At 38.8% G+C, this 12,738-nt stretch overlaps 1 protein-coding gene across 1 annotated transcript in view; it reads right to left on the bottom strand.

Moving 5' to 3' along the window:
* The window catches only part of LOC124619698 (rab3 GTPase-activating protein non-catalytic subunit), a 170,878-nt gene that overhangs the window by 37,662 nt on the left and 120,478 nt on the right, over positions 1-12,738 (bottom strand). The window contains exons 19-20 of the mRNA XM_047146253.1: positions 10,423-10,596; positions 10,125-10,306 (exon numbers count right to left, since the gene is read on the bottom strand). Of these exons, the coding sequence (XP_047002209.1) occupies positions 10,125-10,306; positions 10,423-10,596 (356 nt within the window). The remainder of the gene's footprint in view (positions 1-10,124; positions 10,307-10,422; positions 10,597-12,738) is intronic.

Here is a 12,738-nt window from a genome sequence, read left to right on the forward strand (position 1 = left end):
GTAACACTGTGCCAAGATGTGCTGGCCGTGCACAAAGGCATGTTTAGCCACAGGGTGATCCTCATTACCAACTAACACTCTCTGCCTGTGTCCGTTCATGCAAATGGACAGTTTGTTGCTGGTCATTCCAACATAGAAGGCTTCACAGTGTAGGCATGTCAGTTGGTAAATCACGTGGGTGCTTTCACATGTGGCTCTGCCTTTGATCGTGTACACCTTCCGGATTACAGGACTGGAGTAGGTGATGGTGGGAGGGTGCATTGGACAGGTCTTACACCAGGGGCGGTTACAAGGGTAGGAGCCAGAGGATAGGGAAGGTGGTTTGGGGATTTCATAGGGATGAACCAAGAGGTTACGAAGGTTAGGTGGATGGCAGAAAAACACTCTTGGTGGAGTGGGGAGGATTTCATGAAGGATGGATCTCATTTCAGGGCAGGATTTGAGGAAGTCGTATCCCTGCTGGAGAGCCAAATTCAGAGTGTGATCCAGTCCCGGAAAGTATCCTGTCACAAGTGGGGCACTTTTGGGGTTCTTCTGTGGGAGGTTCTGGGTTTGAGGGGATGAGAAAGTGGCTCTAGGTATTTGCTTCTGTACCAGGTCGGGAGGGTAGTTGTGGGATATGAAAGCTGTTTTCAGGTTATTGGTGTAATGGTTCAGGGATTCAGGACTGGAGCAGATTCGTTTGCCACGAAGACCTAAGCTGTAGGGAAGGGACCGTTTGATATGGAATGGGTGGCAGCTGAGACAAAAACACACAAACACACACACAAATTACAAGCTTTCGCAATCCACGGTTGCTTCATCAGGAAAGAGGGAAGGAGAGGGAAAGACGAAAGGATGTGGGTTTTAGGGGAGAGGGTAAGGAGTCATTCCAATCCCGAGAGCGGAAAGACTTACCTTAGGGGGAAAAAGGGACAGGCATGTGTGTGTGTGTGTGTGTGTTTTATTGTGTCTATCTACCAGCGCTTTCCTGTTTGGTAAGTCACACCATCTTTTTCAATACGTATGTTATGTACTGAAGTGAATAATTCTTCTTTTCATCACTTAAAACTGATTAATGCTTTGCTGTGGATTAAATGGTTCCAGACACAATTAAAAGTAACTAACTACACTGATGCATATTTGGGGATATAAAGTTGAGGATAAAAGTGCCTTAGGGGTACTGGAAGAAGAAGGAACATTGCTAAATTTTAGCAACTGTTTTTCATTCTGTTTCACTGAAAAAGTGTGATCTCAGCTACTTGAAAACTGGTTCTTGCCCTTTGAGATCATGCATTAGTCTCCTGTGTTTCACGACAGCCTCCTGCTGCCACAAAGAGCACAGCCAGTTTGAAGAAGTGGTTGGTATGCTACCGTGGTTCCCAAAAATGAGCCAGCGGCTAGGTCACCACCTTGCACTGGTGCAGTTTGAAACTGCAGTAGCGTAGGAGGTCGCCCCTGCATGCTGGATGTCAGTAGGGAGCTGCCAACGGTTATGTCATGTGCCCAGACAGAAAAAAAAGTAAATCATTCAAATCCAGAGACTGAGTTGAAAACAATCATATAACAGATGTAGCTGCCAGAGACTTGTGTCAGTCAGTTGTCTCACATTAAGTGAAACCACTCAAACCTGGATAGCGAATGAAAAACACACATACAGCTGGCTTGGTTGCAGAGAATACTTTCACATGGTTGTTTCATTCAGCTGAAAAAACTACTGAATTAAAAAGCAATCTACTAACTAATCGGTTGTTAAAACCACTCAGCTGAATCATCCCTGTAACTCTATCATTCATATTCAGAAACCAGTCATCAATGTGAACTCCTGAGGATCATTGAAATGCTATTTATCATCTTTTTATATTGTTGTTTCTGGGCTCCTCGACAAATTTTCAAGTTCATTATGATTGTTCATCATGATTCTTTCCTTACCTTGTTTGCACCACTTTAAATCATGAGTTTAGTTAACTATTACAAATAGTGCTCAATATTGATGGAAGCAATTTACCTCTTGCCCCCAGTGTGCTGGAACTGTGGCAACTACAATTGTTAGTTCCATTATGTTAGTCCTAAGATATAAAAACGATTTCTGATGTTTTGTACAGATACTTCTAATGGCCTAATTTACTACAATCAGTGAGATCTTTTGACATTCGTTTCTCAGTGTGTATGTTCAATGGCCTCTTTCACTTCTGTAGTTCTGTCATCCTCAGTAGTGTATGTTATTACTGAATGTTGGTAATTTTTACCTTGGGACCAAGAGCTGTGAAGAGTGACAATGACATTTCAAATGGCAGTTATAAGAAGAAGAACAGCTGTAAAAAAGGAACAAGACCACCACATATACATCACCATCCACAAAATCTGCCGCTGAAGATGCCTTGCAAAGAAAAATGGCAAAATGTGTATGGCAAAAAAATTGTGTTTCTCTCAGTTGTGATTAGATGGTCCCAAAGTAGAAATTGTCAACCTATCGTAATATTAAATTATCTACGTAACTTAAAATCACCCAGTGGCCATTGCCCTCATGTCATGGATATTTGTGAAAATTTTATGTAAGAAAGTACTTAATCAAGGAGGTTTAAAATATTTTTTGCAAAATTTTCTGATCAAAGCTACAGTTTGGAGGCCATTTTGAAATGTGGGTCATTTTCGCAAATCAGCTTAAATACACAAAGTGGCTTATTAGATTGTAACCACTATAACGTTACTTATGAATCAGTCTGATTAAAAAGATAAAAGAATCAACTAGAGCACAAAATTATTAAAATGCTGGATTATGCACACAAAGATTTACAAATCTGTAATGAAAGTCATTTTTAAAGTGTCACCCCCACCTCCTCCCAAAACACACACACACACACACACACACACACACACACACACACACACACAAAAATCACAAGGTTCACCATCTTAATTTTCGTTTCATGTAATGCCTTTTACCGTATTCTGCAACACAAAAAAATCAGATGGGCTTTTTTCCTATCTTGGTACATTTCATACTTTTTCAGTAAAGCGGGAGTGAGGGATGCTTCAAATGGCTAAATGACAATACGTGAAACAACCACGAAAAATTCAGTTAGTGACAGGACAGGTGGACAAAATGGGCAATGTGTGTTAGTTTTGTATATACGTGTGTGTGTGTATGTGTGTGTGTGTGTGTGTGTGTGTGTGTGTGTGTGTGTGTGCGCACATTTTTTATCTCTAAAGATGGACTTTTTTTGTGCTTTCTATGTGCCTGTCAGCTTCTCTCGGCACCTCTTTTGTCTGGTTTTAAGGTATTTCAAAGCAATACAAAATTTTTAGCTAGTAACAAAAGAGTGATTGCTATGAATTGGCAAAATTTTTATAATTTTTTCACTCTGAGCATGATTTAAATCTTATTTGTACACAAATGTGTGCATTACACAGCACATAAAGTAGTTATTAATTATTTCTTGTTTCCTACTAGATTCTTCATAATACATCTTTGACTGATTCAGTGTCAGAGAATGTTTAAATCATCCAGTCCATCAGCATGGAAAAAAAATTTAAAAATGGTTCTATACATTTTGTGTCAGCAGAGGTGTGTCAGAAGAAACATAGCAGCAGCAAAGAGATTGATTCAACAAACATGTCACATCTGAATCAAGCTCATATTAAATTACTGAAGCTAAGAAGTACATGTGAAAATATTGACACAGTTTGTTCTGCTCATCAAAGGTTCTGTTTGGGAACATTTGAAAACAAACAAAGAATTTGCAGTGACCTGAAGCTTGGCAAAATACTGTTAAAATATCTTCAAAAGTTTTTTCTTTAACCATGGCAACAAAATACATACAAGTCTTGCACTTGTCCCAAGTATTAAGCTTTATATAACATGTCATGAGACCATTTATGTCCTACATTATATAGCTTTCCATGGATTGATGAATGTGAACTTGAAGATCCAGATTATACATCACATCCATCTACAACCCATGAGAAACTTAATAAAAGTTGTGAAGTACTTGAAATTTCACCATTTAAGCTGATTGATAAAACAGAATATAGGTGCCCAGAAAACATTTGATCCCAGTACTATTGTTCAGGATTAAAATTCCAGCAAACAGCATCAGAAGTGCTACATGTTCCAGTGATAAATGTAATCCGAAGAACACGGCTGTGCGGAATGCACAGACTGTAACAGTTTAGTGCAAGAACTTTAGCAGAAGTTGTGTTAAGGAAAAACTGCAAATGCAAAGTGTCCTCAATAAAAAAATGCAACAATTTTTCTCTCAGAAAATGTCGCTCATGAGAAAGGGGGTGGTGGGAAGGCACAAAAAAAAAAAAAAAAATAAATAAATAAATAAATAAATAAATAAATAAATAAAAATAAAAAAAAAAATAAATAAAAAATAAAAGAATGCAAAATTTGTTGTGGGACATCATGGAATATTCCTGCTTCAGCCCTTTAGTTTTATGATTTCTATTAGGTGGCAGCATTATATGTAGCTTTCAAAATAGCGTCTGTAATGAAGGTGCTTTCCAGGCAGAGAGCAGTCACTGAGTTTCTTTCGGCGGAAAACCAGAGCATCACAGATATTCGTAGGCACTTGCAGAATGTCTACAGAGACCTGGCAGTGAACAAAAGCACAGTGAGTCTTCTGTCTCTACATATACACTGAAGAGCCAAAGAAACTGGTACACCTGCCTAATTCCGTGTAGGGCCTCCACAAGCACACACAAGTGCCACAACACGACGTCGCATGGGCTCAACTAATGTCTTAAGTAGTGCTGGAGGGAAATGACACCATGAATCCTGCAGGGCTGTCCATAAATCTGTAAGAGTACGAGAGGGTGGAGACCTCTGTTCAACAGCACATTGCAAGGCACCCCAGATATCCTCAATAATGTTCATGTCTGGGGAGTTTGGTGGCCAGCAGTAGGTTTTAACTCAGAAGAGTGTTCCTGGAGCCACTCTGTAGCAATTCCGGACGTGTAGGGTGTTGAATTGTCCTGCTGGAATTGCCCAAGTCCATTGGAGTGCACAATGGATACGAATGGATGCAGGGTACATGTCACCTGTCAGAGTCATATCTAGACACATCACGGGCCCATATCACTTCAACTGCACACGCCCCACACCATTACAGAGCCACCATCAGCTTGAACATCCCCTGCTGACCTGCAGGGTCCATGGATTCATGAGATAGTCTCCGTACCCGTACATGTCCATCTGTCGCCTGCTCGTCCGAGCAGGCGACACGTTTCCATCATCAACAGTCCAATGTCGGTGTTTACATGCCAGACGAGGCGTAAACCTTTGTGCTGTGCAGTCATCAAGGATAAGAAATGGGCCTTTGGCTCCTAAAACCCGTATTGATGATGTTTTGTTGAATAGTTCCCATGTGGAAACTTGTTGATGGCCCAGCACTGAAATCTGGAGAAATTTGCAGAAGGGTTGCACTTCTCTCACACTGAACGATTCTCTTCAGTCATTGTTGGTCCCGTTCTCGCACAATCTTTTTCTGGCTGCAGCGATGTCAGAGATTTGATGTTTTACCACATTCCTGATATTCACAGTACACTCATGAAATGGTTGTATGGGAAAATTCCTACTTCATCGCTACCTGAGAGATGCAGTGTCCCATCGCTTGTGTGCGCTTGTGTGTTGACTATATCACCGCCTTCAAACTCACTTAAATCTTGATAACCTACCATTGTAGCAACAATAACCGGTCTATCAACTGTGCCAGACACTCGGAGTCTTATATAGGCATTGCCGACCACAGTGCCGTATTCTACCTATTTACATATTTCTGTATTTGAATATGCATGCCTACACCAGTTTCTTTGGTGCTGCAGTCTAGGTACATAAGTGATGGCTCCCTCCCCTGCCTCTTCCCCCTGACATGGCGGTCAGCATCACATAGTGGGGGACAGACTGCTGTTTGAGTCTCAAAGCATTAAGTCTTGTCCAGACCCACATGTTAACTGCTGGATGCAGTTTCAGTGTATAGTTGTTAGTGCAGGTAGGTTAGGTGGTAGTCCTCTCTCCAATTAACAAGATTCTCATGGAGCCTTATCTAATAACGCTCTCTCAAAAGCCACTAGCTCAGCACAACACTTTTGTTTCCTCAAATCCAAAGGTATGTTATTCATTGGGGCTATGTCCTGCCACTGCTGACTTGTCTCTATGCCCCAGATGTATGCATCTAATGAGTTCCACAGAGCATTCCACGATAAAGTGCTGTGTTTGCCCAACATATTGCAGGCCATACTCACAAGGGATCTATATGTACCTGGTACTTGCAACTTAAATTTGTCCTTTACTGACCGAAGCACATCTTCGGTTTTTGTAGTAGTTGAAAGATGGCTTTGATGAGTGGTTCTAGGATTCTCATTATTCGTCTGCACGAGACCCAATATATGGAATGATAAAAGTGAGTTTCTCTTGCTCTACCTCTTCTTTGCAAATGAGTGCATCACTCATTTTCTTGAATGTATGTCTAATCTTTGCTTCAGTACACCAATTTTGGCAAAACACATCTTTAAGGCATCGCAGCTCAGCTGGGAGACACACACTGTCACAAATGGTATGCGCCTTGTTTAGTAGAGTTGCTAGGACAGTTTACCACTGTGCAGGATGATGACACTTCACTGCATTTGGTACAGGTGTGTGTGTGTGTGTGTGTGTGTGTGTGTGTGTGTCTGTGTGTGTGTGTGTGTGCGCGCGTGCATGTGGGTTTTCTTTCTTCTTGTAGACTGCATATTCTAGTGAACAACAGCTTCTCTTTTTTATTAGAATGTCTGAAAATGGAAAACATCCATTCTGTTCTAGCTTCATTGTGGGGCATGTCCCATCTGTGAAAAAGAGAGCCTCCCAGTTACGCAACAACACCTTGAAACAGGTGTTTCACCAAATTGGTACTGCAAAGGCCAGATTAGATGTGCGCTGAAGAAAATGAATGATACAACCATCTGCAAAGAAGACGTAGAGAAAGAGAAACTTGTCTTTATTTTCTATATAGAGCCTCCTTCAGGAAAATTGCGAGAATCCTTAGAAAAATGGACATCAAAGTTGTCTATTGAGCACCACAAAAAATAAGAGATATACTTGGTATGGGAAGAACATGCTACAACTGCAAATATCTGGTATATTTAGCATCCCTTGTGAGTGTGGCCTCCACTGCTTCAGGCAAACACAATGCTGCATCTTGCAACATTGCATAACACACTTAAAATGCACACATCTGGTGGATAATAATAGGTCAGCGGTGGCAGAACACAGCCTCAATGAAGGACATACAGTATATTCAAATGTTGTGCTAAGCTAATGTCATATGGTAGAGCATTATTAAAGAATCAAGTGAGATAAGGCTCCATTGGAATCTCACCAACAAGGACGACGGCTAGCAGCTAAGTATGTCACAGTAGCCTGCACTAGCAGCTACACCCCAAGACCACAACCAACAGTTGGTACTTTATGAGTCTGCATAAGACTGAATGCGCTGACAGTCAAACAGCAGTCCGCTCCATGATGTCAACCTGTGCACTACAAGGAAGGAGTGGTTATATGTGATACCTTAATATGTACACACATCAGTGTGTTTATTATTTTTCTGGGTGTTTATCATTTTTTGTGCGAGTGTTGAAAGGTCTTCCCATAAACACTTCACGTAATTCATGACCTGATGTTTTCTGCACGGTTGTAACCACATCAAGAAGTAGACTATGCCTACCAGAATAGACTAACCGTTTTGCATCCACAATTCCACAGCTGACCTGCTGCCCAGGGTAAATTAAGAATTAATGGCTTGCTCTTTCTACATGTACTTGGATGTACCCAGCCATCTAAAAGCATACCAATCCTAATAGCTACAATAATTAGTCTACAAATTAAGGAAATTTTGATGTAATGTTGTTCAGTACACTGTCCTCAGTCAACAATAAAAATATCTGCACTTATACCCATTACACCCTATATATATGGCACACCTGCATGATTGACACTTTGCCAGAATACTCATCAAAACACTGTGGAATTTCAACGAACCCACCTGGAGAAGATATTGTCAGCACTATTAGTCAGGAAAACCTACGTTCAGATTAAAAAAAAAATGCATAATCTGAAAAATGTGTCCTCATCTTCTGAAGAAAAATATCCTTCTGATAAAATTGGTCTTTACAGTTTAGTTAGATTCACCAAAAAGAATGTGTTCCATAAACAGCCGAGGAAAGTGTAACACCTGTGAATGCTAATAAAATACTATATAGTATCTTCTCGATTGCATGCATGTGTATGCTATTAGCACCAAAATGTGAAACTTATGATGTACGCAGCTCTTGTAGAACCATGCACTAAACTTTTACAAATACTTGTTTGTAATCTGGAAAATGATGAGCGCATGTTACATCATTGTTTTCCACCAAGAATACTTCCTGAAGAATATGAACTGCATAAATTTTTACTGGAGCTGGGATCCTTAAGGCAATGGATTCAAACTGATTGATTTACACTGGACTCATTAATGAAGACAGTCGATGAATAATATCTCATCCAAAAACTTGAGAACTTGAAACAACATCTTTACACATTGAAATTTCAGAGTTGCTTCTTAAAATCAATCAAAGAAGCACTCCCTGATATTTCACATATTGTTATGGTGGAATTTGTGTAAACTATATACAGGTTTGCTTCATGTTGTTGCACAAGGATTTCTCTAGAGATCAATCAAGTTACCCTTCATCCTTTTCTTGTTAATTATAAAACAGTGGATTGCATAATGTCAATGGCATTATGTTGGACAAATGACTGTTCGCAACATAATGCAAACACTTTCTACTTTTCCAGAAAAGGGCTCTCACCTATATATTGGAATAGCTAGTACACATCCAGCATGTCATTTATTTCAGTGGTGGCAGACCTACACAATATAAAAATGTTAAGAACTTTGTAAATTTGTGCCATCACAAGCACGATCATGGGATAACTGAAAAATGAATTTTATTTTACTTATTTTTTGGCACTAGTAATGGTAAAAATCCATGTGATGGAATCAGTGATAAATCTTTAGGAAAAGAGTAAATTTACAGCATCCAAATGACAATCACATTGTAAGTCCAAGAGACCTTCTTACATTAGCTCAAACCCATGTTTCTTTAATATGCCTATGTTTGTTTTAGGTATCATTTCAATTCGTGACTGCCCAGATCCTGCATGCCCTGGTGATACTATTGGCAACTGTAATGGTTTGAGTGTATTTGGTTATATTACATTAAGTGAATGCCATATATGCATGGGGACTTGCATACGATTGTAAAATATATACATGTCATTTGTTTTAAATGTGAAAAAACATGTATTCCTTCCACTGAAATGCCACATACTACACATATGCACCATCTGGCAGTGCAGTTTCACTTATCATTCTACTGCTGCACATGAGCTAGTTTGCACTTGTGCTTAGTAAGAGTGAATTGAATGTGATACTTTCATCAACAGTGGTCTGATAAGTGCAAATTCTGGCATCTATATTACTGTAATCAGTTTGTGGTGTAAATATGTTTGTCACTGTGTGCTTTGCCTTTTACATAAGGTTCTTTTCATAATGGTGAAATGTCAAAACATGTAAGGAAGAAGGCAGAAACATAATTAATATTATGAAAGTTTCAGTACAAGTGTAAATTTGGAAAAAAAACACGTTAGAAATAACTTTCATTACAGGTTTCTAAACATTTGCAAGCGTAAGTCCAGAATATTTATAATTTTATACCATAGTTGATCATTTTATCTTTCCAATGACATGAAATTGAATAAAATTGATTCATAAATAAAAAAGTAATAGTGGAAACAAATTTTTATCCCACCTTTCCTACCAATGCCAGTTTGTGAAAATTAATCGAATTTCAATATTACAGCGTAACCAAAGTTTCGATCCAAAAATTCCGGGAACCCTTTTTCATTATATACTTCCTTACACTAATTTTTCAATATGTGAAATATAGGCAATAAAACTTCTTTATTTTGAGTGATTTCAAATGAAGTCAGCCAAGTTAGACACTCTCTCTTTGTATCATATTTAATTCTCTTATATATTTCAACTAATTATGTAGAAACAAACACAAACATCTCATGGAAAATGGGGCAATATTGTAAGATGATGATAATTTTTACTCACATCCATGAAAAGATTCAGGAAGTCAGCACATGTTCCAAGGAATTCTGTCATATGAATGTCTGATATTCCAACATCCTGATAACAGTTTGTTTCTTTTGGAATTTTTCCTGCTTTGTGTATCAACTTAGCAGCAGACTCAAATCTCTGTTTCAGATGCATTGACCATATAAGGCTGCATATTCCTTCAAAAAACATAATACAACTAATTAAAAGACTAGTTAAATATTTTTGTACACTGTACTGATGTGTCATTCAAAAATATTTCATGTAATGTAAAATCATTCCACCAAATCCTTACCATGCTTCATGTGGACAGATGGAATGATATTCAGGCAATGTATTGCTGAATGAAGTGCTACCATGTTGTCGGGATTATGTTGCCAGTGAAGAATGTATTCCCAACAAAGATTTGCTAAGAGTATACTTGATGACAAACTATAAGGAAAATGGTGTTTTAAGATTGCCAGGAATTCTGTAAACAATGAAATTATAAAATTAATGCAAATGATAATGTGAAACAATAGAGCAGAAACACAATACTTAACTTTACCCTACTCCAATTTCCACAATAAAACATGTAACATTTCTTTTTTTGAAAGAGAGAGAGAGAGAGAGAGAGAAAATGAAAAGAACTCTGACTGGATGCTGAAAATTTACAATTCAACTGCAAGTAAATAAAGAATGAGACTGGAATTTTGTTGCAATAATTACGCGTCTGTTGTTTGCAACTGATAAACAATATTTTATTCAAGATAATATCCATTGCTATTTATACATTTCTTTCATCTCTTCCACAGGCTATGAATGCCATGCCAAAAAAACAGTTCTTCTTTTGAAGCGAATGAGTCAGCAAGCCATTTTCATATGAACTGACGCGTTGTTCCGCGACAGCGTGTCCCAATGATACAAACAGATGGTAATCAGAAGGAGCCAAGTCCGGAGAATAAGCCGCATGCCCTAGTATTTTCCAACTGAGTGCCTCGATCATTTCGCTGACCTGTTTTGCTGTGTGTGATGGGGCGTTATCATGGAGCAATATGAATTTGTGTTGCCTTTTTCCATATTCTGGTCAGTTTTCATGTAATGCTCGATTTTAATTGATCATTTGCTGTTGGTAGCGATCAGTGAAACACAGGTTTAATCTGCCAGAAAGTTTCATATCAGCGCACACTCCACTGCAGAGGGAAAATCTCATTCTGGAAACATCCCCGAGGCTGTGGCTAAGCCATGTCTCCACAATATCCTTTCTTTCAGGAGTGCTAGTTCTGCAAGATTCGCAGGAGAGCTTCTGTAAAGTTTGGAAGGTAGGAGACGAGATACTGGCAGAAGTAAAGCTGTGAGGACGGGGCGTGAGTCGATGGTAGAGCACTTGCCCGCGAAAGGCAAAGGTCCCGATTTCGAGTCTCAGTCCAGCACACAATTTTAATCTGCCAGGAAGTTTCAAAAAAATGCTGACTACAAAGTGAGAAGCACATTTTTTTCAACTCACATTAAAGTAGACACTGTTAAGAAACAACGAAGTGAAGTTAACAATAAGAAGTAAAATGTGAAAAAAGAAACAGAAGGAAAAAATATTAACGAATCACAAATAGTTAAACACTTGATAGGAACTGAATGACAGTTCCATAAAAGAAGTCAACGATGGGAACCATTGGTATTCCACTATAAACTAGACTCTGCCACGTTATGCCAGAAACAATTGCATTTGAGAGACAGAAAAGGAACTGTTATAACATGACTTTAGCTGTATTTAAAGATAGCTAAAAATTCATACTGTGAAATTTAGCTAACTCAGTTTCTTCACGAGATTCAGGAGGCAGTTAATATGGAAACCCAGATTTATGCCATGTTCCTTGACTTCTGGAGAGCATCCAATACACAGAAAAACAAATATGAGGTTATGGGATGCTGGACTGACCTTGTGTCACCCTTAGTGGGGTAAAATCAACAGATGTAAAAGTAGACTTGGGTGTACTTCAAGAGCGTGTTACTGGCAGCTCATAGTTCACAGCATGTATATAAAATGACCTGGTGGATAATGTTGGAAGTTCTGAATATCAGGAAGACACAACAACATAAAGTTTTACTGAGATACAGGAAGAGCTGCAGAGTCCTTCTGCTTGGTGTAGAGACTGATAGGCGACCCTCAACATAAACAAACATAATGCATTGCACATGAACAAGCACTTTGATCTCATGATACACCATCAATAAACAGAAATAGAATGAACCATATGGCTGGGGTCACAGTGGTATTGACAACAGTCAGAAGATGCTGGCACCAGAAGTCACCCGATAACATCAGCTAACAGCTTGGTCACCTCCTTCATCAGTTTTTGGCATGATCAGTTCTAAACTCTTTGAGTGGGATGGATGAAAAAATCATTAGCAACAGATACTCTTCTGGAACAAGTCAAATTGTTGCATTGTGGATTTTCCTATTAAAAAATAATTCCAAATGCTTGTGAATGTACTATGGCTTTGGTAAGGGTGAGAGCATCACAGAGATTGTCAACAAATTCCCACAATAAACAATGAAAGAGAGGAATTGTATATTACGGAGAAGTTCACCATTAAAATTCCACGAGTGTGTATTTTACAAAGAGTTAAAAAG

Source organism: Schistocerca americana, chromosome 6 (assembly GCF_021461395.2).
Source record: "Schistocerca americana isolate TAMUIC-IGC-003095 chromosome 6, iqSchAmer2.1, whole genome shotgun sequence".
Classification (NCBI taxonomy): Eukaryota; Metazoa; Arthropoda; class Insecta; order Orthoptera; family Acrididae; genus Schistocerca; species Schistocerca americana.